At 41.6% G+C, this 15,468-nt stretch overlaps 1 protein-coding gene across 3 annotated transcripts in view; it reads right to left on the reverse strand.

Moving 5' to 3' along the window:
* GRIA4 (glutamate ionotropic receptor AMPA type subunit 4) overlaps window positions 1–15,050 on the reverse strand; it is a 292,202-nt gene extending 277,152 nt beyond the window's left edge. For 2 of the 3 annotated variants that reach the window (XM_054973263.1, XM_054973265.1), the window contains exons 1-2: window positions 14,893–14,980; window positions 13,647–13,805 (exon numbers count right to left, since the gene is read on the reverse strand). In XM_054973263.1, the coding sequence (XP_054829238.1) occupies window positions 13,647–13,805; window positions 14,893–14,980 (247 nt within the window). Of the gene's footprint in view, window positions 1–13,646; window positions 13,806–14,892 lie in introns of all 3 variants that reach the window. The other variant, XM_054973264.1, reaches the window with a different exon arrangement.
* Between the last annotated feature and the right edge of the window lie 418 nt (window positions 15,051–15,468).

The raw sequence follows: 15,468 nt of genomic DNA on the forward strand, positions 1-15,468 counted from the left end.
CCATATTACAAACAAGGTGGTGGAAGAATCCTTCTGGTCAGTACCTAACCAAGCAGGCTGAGCTATCTGGTCTGCACAGATAGCCACCAGAACTAGCAAGCAGGCAATGCATTGCTAACCCCTCCACTGGCATCAGCCCTAGTTTGTGCTGACATCATCCGCCTTGTTCAAAATGAGGAATCCAAAGGAGGAGTGTACACACGCCTTCTGCACACCCCCTGCCCAATCTGGATGGATAAACGTGTGATGCAAAAAGCAGAATAAGCTGGGGGGGGGAGGGGTGCTGCTAAATCACAACTGTCCCAAAGTGAGATTTCCAAAAATCCTGACAGAGCAACAAATGAGATCAGCAGACGACATGAACCCAGACTTCCCACCGCTGCTGCAGCCTACAGATCCCACTTAGATTTTGTTTCTGGGGTCAGGGACATCATCGGGGGCACAATGTGGCCCTGGAGTGGGAGAGGGGAACTGGCGGAATACTCTACCTTCTCTTTCACATGCCTTTGGAACTCTGTGGTTGCACATGTACCAATGTAACGTAGGCTATTTCTACACATCTTTAAAAGGACAGCCCACTCACCGAACGTGGGTGTCTTTTCCACTTCACTCCAGCCGTCTACGTTTTCAAAACGGTTGTCGGCTGTTTGGCTTCTGGTTTTTTGGCACCTTTTCTGGAACTGCACTTTCCCACAGTGCCAGAAAAGGAGCCAAAATAGGGGAAGCCAAACAGCCTGCAACCATTTTGAAAATGTAGATTTCTGGACTGAAGTGGAAAAGCTGCCTGTGTTCAGTGCGTGGGCCATCCCTTTAAGGACGTGCAGAAATGGCCTTACTGTGAAGTGTTACAAAGTGAGTCAAAAACTCCTAACTTCATCTTTATTGTCATAAGGCTAAGCAGGGCAGTTTTTAACTTAGGGGGAAAGATGACTAAGTTGGAACATGGTAGTTGCTCATGAAATCATAAAACATGTATATAAGAAAGAGAAACTTTATACTCTCATTATACGTGAACAGTTAGGGTCAGCCTATTACTGATGACACAGACAAAGGCAAGTACTTCTTCATACAATGAATAATTAACTTACAGAATTCATTAACTCAGGATGTAATGACAGCAACTAGCTTACATGGCTTTTCAGAACCTTTACAGAAACGGATGAACTTTAGGTCTATCAGTGGCTATTAGCCGAGATAGTTAAGAACATCTCTATTTTCAGAGATAATATTCCTCTACCAGATGCATGAGACAAACAACAAAGGATGGTTGTTACCAGGGTTATCTGGATGGCTGTTGATGGAAACTAGCTGCTAGGATAAACGTACAGGTCAAATCCAACAAGGCAGTTATTTTCTCCTCCTATTATTAATTAGCTTTAGAAATTTTAATCACAAATTCTTTTAAGCTCTGGCAGGTAGCACTCCTTTTGTCATGTCACCTACACAACACTAGTTTTATATGAGATTGGTGTAAATCAGGATGCTGGACTAGATGGACTGTTGACCTGATCTAGCAGAGTTCCTCTTATGTTCTCCTGTTATGTAGCCTGCCTGCATGTCCTTGAGCACTCCCTCCAGGGCTGTTAGTAAAAGATTTTGTTTAAAGCCAATGTATATGCCTAGGCAGAATGGGAACCACAAAGTGCTGAAAACAAAAAAAGACAAGAATAACAGAATGGTGTGTATGGATAGCAGCGGTCTGCTGCAAAGAGGAGTGCACTTAAAATCACTTCCAGCAGCCATAAGCACTCCTAACTAGGCTGGACTGTGGCCATTCAGTGGAGTGACACATTGATGTCTTTATTCTTATTGTTTTGGACCACTGCTGTATATTAAATAGAAAAAGCAGTAATGATGACCAAAAATTCTACTGAATTGAGTGAGTATGGTTATCAGCAGTTTCAGTTGCCAGCAACTGCTTGATGCTGCAATGGACCAATTCCAACGTGTATGATGTGTTGACCATCACCTACATTTCCACCAAACAGCCATAAAATGGTCTAGTGGCACAAGAAAGCCCCACAGACTGGCTGATTAAATATCACAACTTACCCATCTTTGGATATAGAAAGGTTGCTCCAGAAGGCACTGTATGTGCTAAAAGTCAACATCTTATTTGCAACTGACAAGGAATGAACACACAGTCCTAGCACACATGGTTTCAATTACCTTTATTAGGGTTTTTTTCAATTGAAACTTTCAAATCAGTTGACTAAGGGGTTGTTTGCTCTTTTGTTTGTGTGTTTTAACAGTGTTGGGGGGGTGAGCTTGCATGCACTTTGCAGCAATTAACAGACACAATCTTCTGATAAGGTATTTGTTCTGCAATCAAGGGTAGATGCAAGTTTAACTTTCTTAATTTTAATTAATTGTGGAAACCTTTTTTTTTGGTCAGGAAAAGGGTCCCTGTAGAGCATATTGAACTAGATACAAACCACTTGCTTACTACATCAATAAATCCTAACAGTCCTCCGACAATACTTTCACAGCAAAGGGCTTGGTAGGAAGGCAATGCAACTTCTTAATGCACTGCCTAATAAACCAACATTTTAATAGCTAATCCTTCGAGCTATAACTCATGGTGCAAACACTTAACTTGCATTAGGACTAATGGGAACTATATGTGCCACCAAGATAGCAATACACTACACTACACTACACTACACTACACTACACTACACTACGTTAGTTAGTTAGTTAGTTAGTTAGTTAGTTAGTTAGTTAGTTAGTTAGTTAGTTAGTTAGTTAGTTAGTTAGTTAGTTAGTTAGTTAGTTAGTTAGTTAGTTAGTTAGTTAGTTAGGCTGGTTGTTTCTTGTTTTACTTTTTACCATTCAAAAGGCAAAAAAAAAAGGTTGCGGTATAGACACATATGCCTTCTTTTGTTTTGCTTTGGGGATGTGTGTGTGTGTCCCTTTTTCTGTGCCTTTTTTTTGCTTATAAGTATTAACATCAGATCACAAATGTGTGATCAGATTTTTCTTTTTGGAATGGACATGGAAGAATTGTTCTTATATTTGGAAGTGATAATGTTTGTGTGAGGAGAGAGAACAGATGAAATAGTGTAACAAATTATAAGCAATTTGACGTGATATATTAAGTGACACAGAAACTAGCTGGTAGGAACACGTCTACATCAATAGATAGTACCCACTCGTATAGCATACAGTCCATAACCATTTACCAAAGGCTCTCTCTCAGCCATTTCTTAAAGCACAGCTGAGCTCTATTATCTGACTGAAAAAGTACTTCTGAATAATTCAGTTTTGCAAATTTTTGGAAGACCAAGAGAGTGGAGGCTCTCTTGACCTCTTCAGGAAGGCCATTCCAAAAGGCAGGGGCCACCACAGAGAATGCACATGTCTGGGCAGCAACCAATTTTGCCCAGCTGGTGGATGGTATCTGCAGAAGGCCCTGTTCAGATGACAATGCTGCCATGGCAAAGCATAGGGAGAGAGGCATCTCTAGCAGCAGTGCTGAGTCCAGTATAATCCCTAGGCTCTTCTTAACTGAATCAGCAAGAGTCAACCGAACCCCATTGAAAGTGGGAAGCACAATGTCCTTCAATATCTCCACCTTCCCAACCAGCATCACTTCCATCTTGTCTGGGTTCAGTTTCAATTTGTTTGCTTTCAGCCATGTGTTCACAGCTGTCAGGCAGAGGCTCATGATCTCTACTGCATCACCAGAGGATTTGTATAACAAGATATAGAGCTGAGTGTCATCTGCATATTATTTATTTTATTTATTTATTTAATTTTATCGTATTTATATTCCGCCCTCCCCGCAAGCAGGCTCAGGGCGAATATTGATGACATCCAATTCCACAGCTACTGGTGAGAGCCAGTTTGGTATAGTGGTTAAGAGAAGCAGGATTCTAATCTGGAGATCTGGGTTTGATTCCCCACATTGGCTCTCTCAGCTTTCTCAGCCCCACCTACCTCACAGGGTGTCTGTTGGGGGATAATAATAACACTGACTTGTTAACCACTGCGAGTGTGGCACTAATCTGTCCAGAAGAACAGTATGTAAGCACTAGCTTATTAAATGATTTCTGCTAAAAGCTTTACATAGAGGTCGAATAACATGAGCTTTTTGGTAACCTGCAAGGCAATTCCCACAGTGAAGACAGCTGGTCACCGACAGCAACCTTTTGAGTCATTTACCTCTATACTGGAAGTATGGGAAACAACACTGCTTTATACTGAGTCAAACCACAAGTCTATCAACGAGTAGTTAGTATAATCTACTCTGACTTGCAGTGGCTTTCCAGGAACCGAGGAAGAGTTTTTTCATATCACCTACTACTAATCCTTGTAATCTTTAGATCATGGAGATTGCATCTAGGACCTTCTGGATGCAAAGAGAAGATGCTCAACCACTGAACCATGGCTCCACCCCCCAAAATGTGCAACATACCCTGCAACAAAAAAAGAAATGCAAAAACCACACTTTGGCTGTAGCTATAAACTATATTGTGCATGGTAGAGGTCTTAACTGCTGTGGTCAAATGACTAAGGATGAACAAGTTGAAACGGAATCCTGACAAAGCAGAGGAGATGCTGGTTTGGAAGACTGAGGACTGGAAGGAAATTCAATGGAGTTCAGCTGATCCTTGGTGACGCAGGTAAGAGCCTAGGTGTTATACTGGAGAAGCAAGTTAATGCAGCTGCAAGAAGTGCTTTCTTCCACTTTGATTTAGCCTGGAAGATGGGTCCCGCTACCTTGGCTCTGGCAATATGCATGTAGATCCAAGCCGCAGTAACTTTGAAGCTAGACTATTGTAATGCACGCTATGTAGGTCTGCCCTTAAAGTCAACTTGGAAACTCCAGCTGATAAAGAATGACATGGGTCAGTTACTGGGAGCCTGGCAGAGCTCCCACTATATCTATACCAGTATACAACAGCAACAACATCCAATTTATATACTGCCCTTCAGGACAACTTGTAAACTCAAAGCGGTTTACAAAGTATGTTATTATTATCCCCACAACAATCCCCCTGTGAGGTGGGTGGGGCTGAGAGAGCTCTGAGAGAGCTGTGACTGACCCAAGGTCACGCAGCTGGCTTCAAGCAGAGGAGTGGGGAATCAAACCCGGCTCACCAGATTAAAGTCCCACCTCTCTTAACCACTACACCAAACTGGCTCTGCAGCCACTCCATCGGCTACCAATAAGAAACCAAGTTCAATTGAAGGTACTGGTGATCACCTACAAAGCTCTTATAACAACAACAACAACAACATTCAATTTATACACCGCCCTTCAGGATGACTTAACACCCACTCGGAGCGGTTTACAAACTATGCCATTATCCCTACATTATTATCCCCTGTGAGGTGGGTGGGGCTGAGAGAGCTAGAAGCCACGGACTGACCCAAGATCACCCAGCTGGCTTCAAGTGGAGGAGTGAGAAATAAAACCCAGTTCTCCAGATTACAGTCCTGCGCTCTTAACCACTACACCAGACTGGCTCTCCATGACCCTGGACCCACTTACCTGCAGAATGGCCTGTCATGCTGTCCTCTGACACAACAGCTTTGCTCATCTGAGTAAAGCCTTATAAAGGTATGATCCTGCAAATGGGTTAAAAACAACAGCAGCCTGTGCCTGAGTTTGCTCTGTATGGCCCCAGCCTTGTGGAATAGCCTGCCTGAGGAGGGCCAGAATAGTCCCATACCTCTGTAGTTCGAGAGAATGTGTAAAACAGAAAATTTTAGAAGAGTAGTTTTATAAAGGCAACAGAGCTGTAATTATAATGGCATGGTTCAGAAAGTTTTTTTTAAAAGAATAGTATAGGATTGCAGTCTATTGCACTGATTATGGTATGCATTTTCTTGGTTATAATGGTTATTATATGACCATTGCTTTGCCAGTCTGCTATATGGACTGGAAATGATTAATGTAAGGACCAGCCCTATCTCCATCCAGATTGCAGGAATTAATCATGCTGAATCACTGTGCCTGAAAACCAAAAGTCCTCTATCTATTTATTTAGTTAAAATTTGGATTGCCCTATTACTCCCTTGTAGCTCAAACGGGCTTACAATTCTAAAAACACACAAAATACTATAAAACCCCATTTACCACCCCTCACCAAGAAAATGCCTGCAGCTTAAGCTCCAATAAAAGCCCTCACCAAAAATGCCTTGCATGGCCTTCTGAAAACCCACAACACACTAACTCAGGAATAGCCCTATTAAAATCAATGGACTGAATCCAATGGACTGGATAATCTTTACTAACAGAAGGCACTTCAGTTTGAATGGAACTTCCTCCTCCTACAGCTCACCGATATCCCCAAAATGCTGCTCTTGGGGGATAAGGGAAGCCCAGGAACAGTCTGCAGGGTGAACTCAATGTCTGTAGCACAAACAGGAAATTGGTGACGTTCGCACACACTCCTTCTGTTAGGAAAAATCATTATCAGAATCCAACACAATGCAACTGTTCCAGAGTATTTTGTGTAGCTTGTATACTTTTTTTAAAAAGTATTTTAACCTGCAAAATTATTGAATTATACTAGCAAATAAATAAACAAAGTTGCTATACCTGAAACCAAACAACTCAAGAAAAATGCAAAAGACACAGCACCCCCCACCTGCCAATCTCCCAGAGGAAATTAATGCCCGTAGTACAACAAAATTAGCCAAAAGAGCACTTAAAACATCCAAATGTATCCAAAAGACAGCCAAAAAACCTCCTTTTCAAATTTCTTGCATAGTCTTCCTGGAATGTTTGTATAATCTAAGATTTTCTAGCATCTTTTATTTTGGGCACAAGCTCTTATCCTACCCTAATTTGTCAGTAATGGTTTCCTCTAAAGAACTCTGGGAATTATAGTTTGTCGGGGTCCTGAGAATTCTCTGGAACCACGAAGTCATAGAGTTTGAAGGGAACCAACTGGCAATCTAACCTACTCACATACCCTGTAATATCCTGAGAGAGACTTCTGGATGGAGAAATATGACAAAAAGCAAAAATCTGAAAATGGAACTGAAACAAAGCATAAGCATGTGATAGTGACATGTGCTATCAAGTCACAACTGACTCACAGCAACTTCATTGGGTTTTTCAAGGCAAGAAATGAGCAGAATTTTTTTTGCCGCTGCCTTGCCGTTGCCTTCCTCTGCCTAGCAGCCCCTGTCTTCCTCGGTGGTCTCCCATCTAGGTCCAGACCCTGATTAACTTCCAAGTTCCAGTGGCATCAAGCTAGTCTAGGCTATTAGGGCTCCTATGACGTGTTAAATGATGCAGAAATTACATAGTAAGATCATACTTTCAGCAACAGGCAGTATGAACTATTACACAGTAGTATAGTCCACAGTCCCCTCCCTATCCCTTTACCAAAGCACAGTTTTGAAACATTTCATTACAGTGCCCTTGGAGGTTGGTTAAATGACTACTAAAGGACCATTAATGGCTGTTGAACTGACAATTCAGTAGATAAGGGAAATAAAAATATCCAAAAAAAGGACCTTTTGCTTAGGTAATGGAAATCTTGCCTGGAGGCCAGAAGCAGGTATGTTAAGCCATACTATTTAAACCAGCGTCCAATTGTTTCTCCACACCAATACAGAATTAACTTGCATAAAGCCAGGAGTGTAGTATAATAGCGTCCATTAGTTTGGCTATGTTTTTTAATCAGCAGAGTTTTAAAAATACACTTTCTTACCCACTGTGTTGGCAATACAACAAAAGTTAAAATGCAAAGTTATTTAAAAGAAGTGTCAGTTTCAAATATGTTAATCTGCACACACAGTCACTCATTTGGATTTCATATTTGCTACCAGCAATGTACTTTTGAGAGGCCTTGCTTAGGAGCAGTGAGCTTCCATCTCAAAAGAGAAATCCTTTAAGCAACAAGCAACTGTAACTGTCAAAATCTGTTCATTTCAGTAGAATATGTTCTGGTCTATGATCTCAGATGCTTTCTCAGAAGCTTCACTGAATTCAGGTCTAGACCATGCAATCCTAAACAGAGTCAATGGACATGGAAGGGTATAACTTTTCCTAAAACGGCTCTATTGTAGTGCAATCCTATGCAGAGTTGCTCCAGTCCAAGCCCATTGACTTCAATGGATTGCATGGGATTGCACTGTCAGTCTTGAAAAGTCTCAGTTTCTAGATCCAGCAAATGTAAATTTAGACTATGCAAATCTGGAATACAAGAAAGAGAGAGAGAGAGAGAGAGAGAGAGAGAGAGAGAGAGAGAGAGAGAGAGAGAGAGAGACTTATTCTACCACTTTGGTAGAAAATTCTGGAATTCTTCCAGTCTATGGAGTACTTAAGTAAGTATGCTTGGGTTGGAAAAAGACTTTAGACTTTGCTGACCAGTAGGCAAATCCCATCATTTAGAAGTCTGGAATATCGTTTTTTGTTGAAAGTTGAAAGCGCTGTCTGGATCACCAAAACAAGAGTTTATAGCTTACACTAAACGGTCTTAGACAGGAGTAACTCTTTTTAGGATTGCACTGTTAATCGACAAACCAGGTTTCAGCTCTGTATAGGATCTCTGCTTGTTTTCAGATCTCTCCAAATTTACATTTGTGAACCCTATTGCATTGTTTATTGAATGTGCCTGCTGATGATTCTATTGATGCACACTACGTAATTCACCACGAGTCTCAGTGAGCAAGGCAGACTATAAATAATGTAAATAAAAAATAATAAATATAAATTCTAGTTTGCCAGCATGCTGTTGGTAATGAACATCAGCAAAGGTACAATAGATACATTTTCAACGAACTTCTTATTACATTCACACGTGAATTACAACACGTGTGAATTCAACAAACTTCTTATTACATTCACACGTGACATTTTTAGATATACAAAAAATAACAATAATGTCTGAAGAGGTGCTAATGTATGGAATGATCTTAAACTTTGCAACAGTGTATTAGTCAGCAGATGCAAGGTACCATTCTTGCAATTCAAGGAAAACATTGTGCCATGCGATCCTATCCTGGGACTGGAACCAGGCCATTTATTTGCTGGTGTAGCAGGCCATTCCTTCTGCTTAAGTCAGTAGTCCAATTCAGCTATTATACTGCCTCATCACCAAATCAGATGATGATCAGCAATTTCCTGTGGGTTCTCGCACACCTCCCATCCCTTCTCTTGTGTGAACGTTCCCCAGTTATCTGTGAATTTTGGAGGTCACCATGGGTTTGCATTACTTCTAGACGAACATTTTTGTTAATTATAGTTATAATCAAACAGCAGTTTAAGACCATGGTCAGCAAAAGGCTTACAAAATACCATTAATAAAAACTTCCATCCAGGTGTAATGCTTATCCCAGGTCTCTCTAAATCTGAAAGGAAGGATGCAAGGGATCTCCATGCAAGGAGAGAGAGAGGGAGGACCATGCAAGACCACAATGGAGATCCAGATTGCAAACCATGATGATTAGGCAGCATTACAAGTGAACCAGGCCCATAGAAGTAAACTGGTTTGGGGCCAAATACTCTGGTTCAACTGGGCTGTAGATGGAGTTTTCTGCAGTTCTTTGAAGCTGAGCATTAAATGCCTGGATTGCAGACAGTGACTGATTTCTAGTTGCTTTTGCTCAGCTTTGTATTTGTAGCTAACTGCACTCGGGAAAGGGCTGAGATTGTCAGGCTCTATGAGGGAAAAAACTTTAGGAGAAAAAATGTTGACAGTACAATTCTAATTCAGTACTGTCCTCTATGGGAATTGCAAGATTGCTTCTTCATCAGGAGTTTTGCAACAGAATACGTAGGACTGGGTCACAAGAAACAGGTACATTTGGAGGTCAAAGTGCTTTTTGTCACACCTCAATGACCTCATTCGGTATCCAGTTTTTTAAGGTCTTCAAAGAATCAATTAAAATGTGCACAGTGCAGAAATTCATCAATAAAGTTTGCCTCCTAGTGTTTTTGTTTAAAAAAAACCCCTATTTTTCATCTGCAGAAAAAAGAAACAAGCTCCTCTAGAAGGAAGAAAGGAAAAATCCAGGCAGCAAAAGGTTTGAATCCCCACTCTGCCATGGAAGCTCACTAGGTGACCTTGGGCCAGTTACATGTTCTTAGCCTAACCTACCTCACAGGGTTGTTGTACGGGTGAAACGGAGGAGAGGAGAGCAATTTTTAGAGGGCCTTTTTAGGTCCCCGTTGGGGAGAAAGGCAGGATATAAATGACATATAAATAAATAAATATATAAATCTCAAATGTCAGCTGGTAGTTACAAGCACTAATTATAAAAGAATGTTTCTGCACAACGCGTACCAATATGTTATAACATACCATATATTTCTTATGTAATTTTCTAGATATAGGTTTTAGAATATTCTAACAATTAAAACCATACATAATCCATATTTAGTAATAACCTTCCACCTTTTTTTCCATTAAATACTTTTTTCAGGCATGCAAGAAAATATGCAGTACAAGAGCAAAATCATGCCACTTGTTTGGGGGGGGAAAAGAAAAGAAAAAAGCTCAGCCCATAACAGGAGGAAATGAGAACCAAACTAACATAAATCATGTCAGCTTTATTGAACCACAACAGAATCTATATGCTAAAATGACCTGGTTTTGCTTACGAATGCCTGGCATATAAGGGGGAAAAAACTTAAGATTTGGGGCCTATTCAAAGCAAAACAAATAGAAACTATCATAAGATATGTACAAAGCTGAACAATAATAAATTCAGGTCTGCAAGCATTCTTAATCAAATATTGCAGCGCTAGAGAAGCAGCAAATGTATCAGTGCAGCCTACCAAAAAGAAAGAAGGGGGAAAAAATCCAACTGATACTGCACACCTCTACTATATCCTTCCTAATTATGCTACTTCATCCTTCGACACGCATCTTTCAGATTCCTTGTTTTTTTAAATCCCCAGTATGGTCCAGTTACTCAGCTTCAAAAAGCAACCTATGCAGCGGAATGAAATACGAAAATAAAGTGAGCTGATCACGTCTTAGATTTTTATGCTTGACCTGACATGAATATTCATTTCTGTCCAGTAGCTGAAAGGCTTTGGTACTGTATCATTTTGGGTCATACACACTCGCATGCTTGTGCTGTAAGCAAAATTCTTCTGAATTTTCCCTTCCTTCCTCACCCTGAAGCTACTCTAAGGCTGAAATCCTGAGAATACTTTCCTTAGAGTAAGCCCCACTTAATAAAAGTGGAATTATTTCAAAGCAGGCCTTCTTAGGATTGCTCCCCGAAATTAGGTTACGTTGGCTTGCCACAATATCAGTTACTTCGTTTTTGTCACAAAGATCTTTAATTATGCTAGAGCATTACACACATCTGTGATTTGGAAACCTCTGTCAACCCAGCAAATGCAATCACATGGAAACCAGTGTCCTCCAGCTATCAGACAATTGATTTTTGCAGAATTCTGCTCATATGTAGCTTTAGGGACATGAGATATGTTCATTTGTTGGTTAGTTCCCTTATGCTTCACCAGCAGAGAGAATGTTTTTATGTTTTCCAGTACTAAATATTTTAGTACCACCATCAGACCTCACAAGAAACTACACAAAAAAGGCCACGATCCAACCAAAGTTAGTCACCCTAAATCCCACCTGTTTGAATGGGAGTATTAAGTACATGCTGATATCTCCACCAATAAATTAAAGGGATAACTTTGAATACAACTTTGGGATAAAATGATGAATTAAATATAGTTTGAAGGAGTATATGTAACATGTACTTCCCAGATTATGCCACATGTCATAATGTTGCCTTCTATGGATTATTAAAAATGGTTGTAACTACAATTGATTGGAACTGTTCTCTAAAAGATGGCAAAAACAAAATCCACATATAAGAAAGGTAAGGGTAGCCACAGGTGGATAGTCGTGTTAAGTCTGTAGTAGCAAAACAAAATTTGAGTCCATTAAAGAACAAAATTTCCCAGGGTATAAGCTTTTGTGAGTCACATCTTACTTCGTCATAAAAGGAAGAGAGAAAAGATCAACTAACAGCTTAGGTTACACCACAGGAAGTTATACTATATGATCTTCGAATCCAAAGAGTTCCGCTTGCTGTTTTCAAAACCATTCATCCACATCAACTACTGGAAAAAATCTCATGCTTGGTCTAAATGCTGTATTACATGAAATCCACTGCTGTAGAATGTAATTCCTAAAATGATGGCAAACTAGCTGCAAATCCAGGTTTCCAAACAATTTGAATGAAATTACCCCGAAGCTGTAAGCATGCTGCATGTTACCTCCAGTTGGGAAATCTATGGTTAATGTTGAAAAACACTTAAGGAAGCTGCAACACTTGTCAACCAAATACAATTTTGCAGTTGTTCCCATTTCAAAAATCTCTCTCCATCAGTGCTACCAATATATAGCACAAGAATTGAAACTTATGTGGCATAAATCATTCATATAAAGTATCTTGGGAAGACAGTGTACTTTGCGGATTCCACAGCTTTCCTTGTTAAACAAAGTGACAAGGTCACATAAAACTTAAGGAAACAGCCCAAATTCACGTGATTCACCCTGCATTCTTTTTTTCTAACATAAGTTTATGAAAATTCCACACATGGTGACATGTAGACGTAAAACAAACATGAGTGTGAGAAATCAGGATTACCAAAGAAATCCAGCACAAGTTTTGAACAGTAGACACTATTAAGATCTTCTGCAACACAAGTCTGAAAGCAGTACTGTTTAACAACACCTTGTTTAAGTTAAACATCCATTCTCCAGTAAAGGGGAAAACAGGATTGGGGTAATAAAATAATGTGTTTTTTTTTTCAAAATATGGAAGTCAAATCTAAACGAAATGAGGATTCCACCATGATAGGGAACTCTCTAGTGCCTAAAGCATTTCAAGTCTGCCGAAGCTGGAAACAGATAGACGAATTACGTGCCTTTCTACTCTCAAGTTCACATGCATCTCGCTTAGTATTTTGGCAGGCTGGGATGCTGCAAAACAGGACGATCAGCTGGAATCTCTCCTTTTTTCAATCTGGACCAGGTTTTGAAACAGCATTCTTTTTTTTTTTTAAATGAATGTGTGCATACACACTGGTCTATATACACAAGGATATAGTTCCAGTTGGGGTGGTGTGTGCAATCAAGTAGATCAGACACTAACTTGACTTGGCATCAATGTATAGATGTATGGAGACATATCCACAGGATGTATGCATTACGAGATGATAAGAGACATTTACAACCCAGAATATAGGAGCAGGGCAGCCTCAAGTGACATCACCAGATCAACTGCAGTGTCAAGCCCCGCCAATATATTACCCCACACATCACTGCTTTCAAAGCCTCTTTTTCTGCTCTAGCCATTAGAAAGCGCTTGCAACTGCAAACACAAGGGGTTCTTTCCAAACACAGACAAGGCATGCCATATCCTGTTGGCAAACAGGAGATATTGTGAGGGGTGTTGACTTGATCAAGACATTCGTATTTTTTTTACAACTACAAAATGCATCTCCATAGAAACCAGGAAGCAAGAAACTACAGTAATAAGACTAAAGTAAATGCCATATCCAGTTAGTCATTACAAGGCAGCCCAAGGGATTTCACCAAAGGAAGAAACTAACTAGGGTTACATTCAAAGCATGATACATTTTCATCTTAATTTCGCTATCATTTGTTCATAACTTTAGGCAATTTACATTTCTTCCTCTTACTTACAGGCATTTGTTACAGCGAAGCTGTTTGCTGTTTCAATGTTGTCTACATGAGGAACCAAATTAAAAGGTGCTTCAGATGCATTGGGGCTGGTGTTGTGAAGAAAAATTGCTAGTCGAAAAGCAGTATATTCCTGATCAGTGTTTCTGATGAAGAGGCCACCTACCAATAAATAAGCAATAGCGGGAGAGAAAGAGTAGGACAATTGATTATTTCTACACCAGCTGCTGTACCACAAACAGCTTCCTTAGGGTTTCTTAATAACAATTACTCATTTATGTGTATGAAGAAAGGGAGCTTGTGCGACTTTTCGACTCACAGCTTCTACAAAAAGTCAGGCTTTCAAGCTGTCCTATTTTCTGCTCTTTTTTCTTACACAGCTAGATCTGCTATGAGAAAAGTGACCTTTGAAACCATTTCGCTTCTATCTCTGTAAGAAGGACCATCACAAAATTGGACCTCCCTTCTGTTAAGTGGCGGGCAGATTAAAGAGAACCGGTGCTTCTGTTGAAACACACAAATAACATACAGACATCATCATCCATACTCCCTTACTTTCCCCCTTTTCCTGTCTGTGTATCCACCTACAGCCAGGGATACAGGGGGAATAAATATAATAACCCAACCGGGAGCACAATGAACTTTGTCCCTCTGCAGCCCATGGGCAGGCAGGGGAGCAGCTCAGCCTTATTAAGAAGCATCTTTAGGAGTGCATGAGAAATGATGCAGTGCTGGAGCTGGAAGTAATTCAAGAGCTGCGTCCCATCCAAAGCAGAAGGCAAGCTGGAAAAGGGGGAAAGGGAGAGACACCGATGAAAGGGGAGGGGGAGGTAAACGTGAAAAATGCCCAAGTTTCAGAGTAGTGGCAGGCAAAGCTACAAGGCGGCGGCAGCAGCAGCAGCGACTCCCCCCCCCCCGCCGCCCCATGGCGAATAGGCTACTGCAACGTGCAGGCTGTGCTAAACGGGGGTCCACGGAGCATCCTTCAGGAGAGATGCAGTTGAAAGAGAGAGGGCAGCTTCCCAAGTTTGCCACCACGCTAGACACAACACACACATCACGCACAGCCCTGTCCCCTGCCCTGCGGACTATCGGGGGGACAGTCGTCTCCCCAGCCTTGTCTATCCTCATATGCGGTGGGAGGAAAGGGGTAGGGGAGGGAATCCCCCAACCCCAGCCCTTCTGGCTCGGCTCTGACCCCCCTCCCCCCTCCCGCCCCCCTCTCCCCCCAGCCCAATGCAGCGCTTACCTATTTGCACGCTGCTAGGAAAAGCGCCCATTGCGAGTCCCCAAAAGCCAGAAAACAAGAAGAGAAGCTGTCTGCCAATAATCCTCATCTTCTTCTTTCTCTTTTGCCTCCCCGGGTCTCTCCGCCTCACGCTCTCTCCCTAGGTGTTGTTCAGAGAGGCATTGAGGACGTGGTGGTGGAGGGGGGGGAGGGCGAGGGGGGGCCGGACCCAAAATTGAGGGGGGAAGGGGGGAGGAAAAATTAAAAAATGGGGCCGGGAAGCAAAGAGAAGAGGGTGGGCTTCGCTCCCCCTCCCTTCCCTTTCTCCCCCCCTTCTTCTTGCCGCCCTCTTTCCTTTCTTTTTCTCCCCTCCCGCCTTCCTCGCCTTCCCTCAGCGAGCCATCCTGCTGAGGCGGATTTTTCCCGCAGTCTCCATAGCCCTGGCAGAGGTTTCTGTCCGGCTGCAAAAATGTTTCACATGCAAAAGATGGTGGAGAGTTTGGTGGTGCTGGCGAGAGAGGAGGCGAGTGGCTGCGCTCAGAAATGAAGACATGCGCTATTCCTCCCGCCTTCCGGCTCCTGCCGCCCTCCCTCCTT

This window comes from Eublepharis macularius, chromosome 3 (genome assembly GCF_028583425.1).
Source record: "Eublepharis macularius isolate TG4126 chromosome 3, MPM_Emac_v1.0, whole genome shotgun sequence".
NCBI classification, from domain to species: Eukaryota; Metazoa; Chordata; class Lepidosauria; order Squamata; family Eublepharidae; genus Eublepharis; species Eublepharis macularius.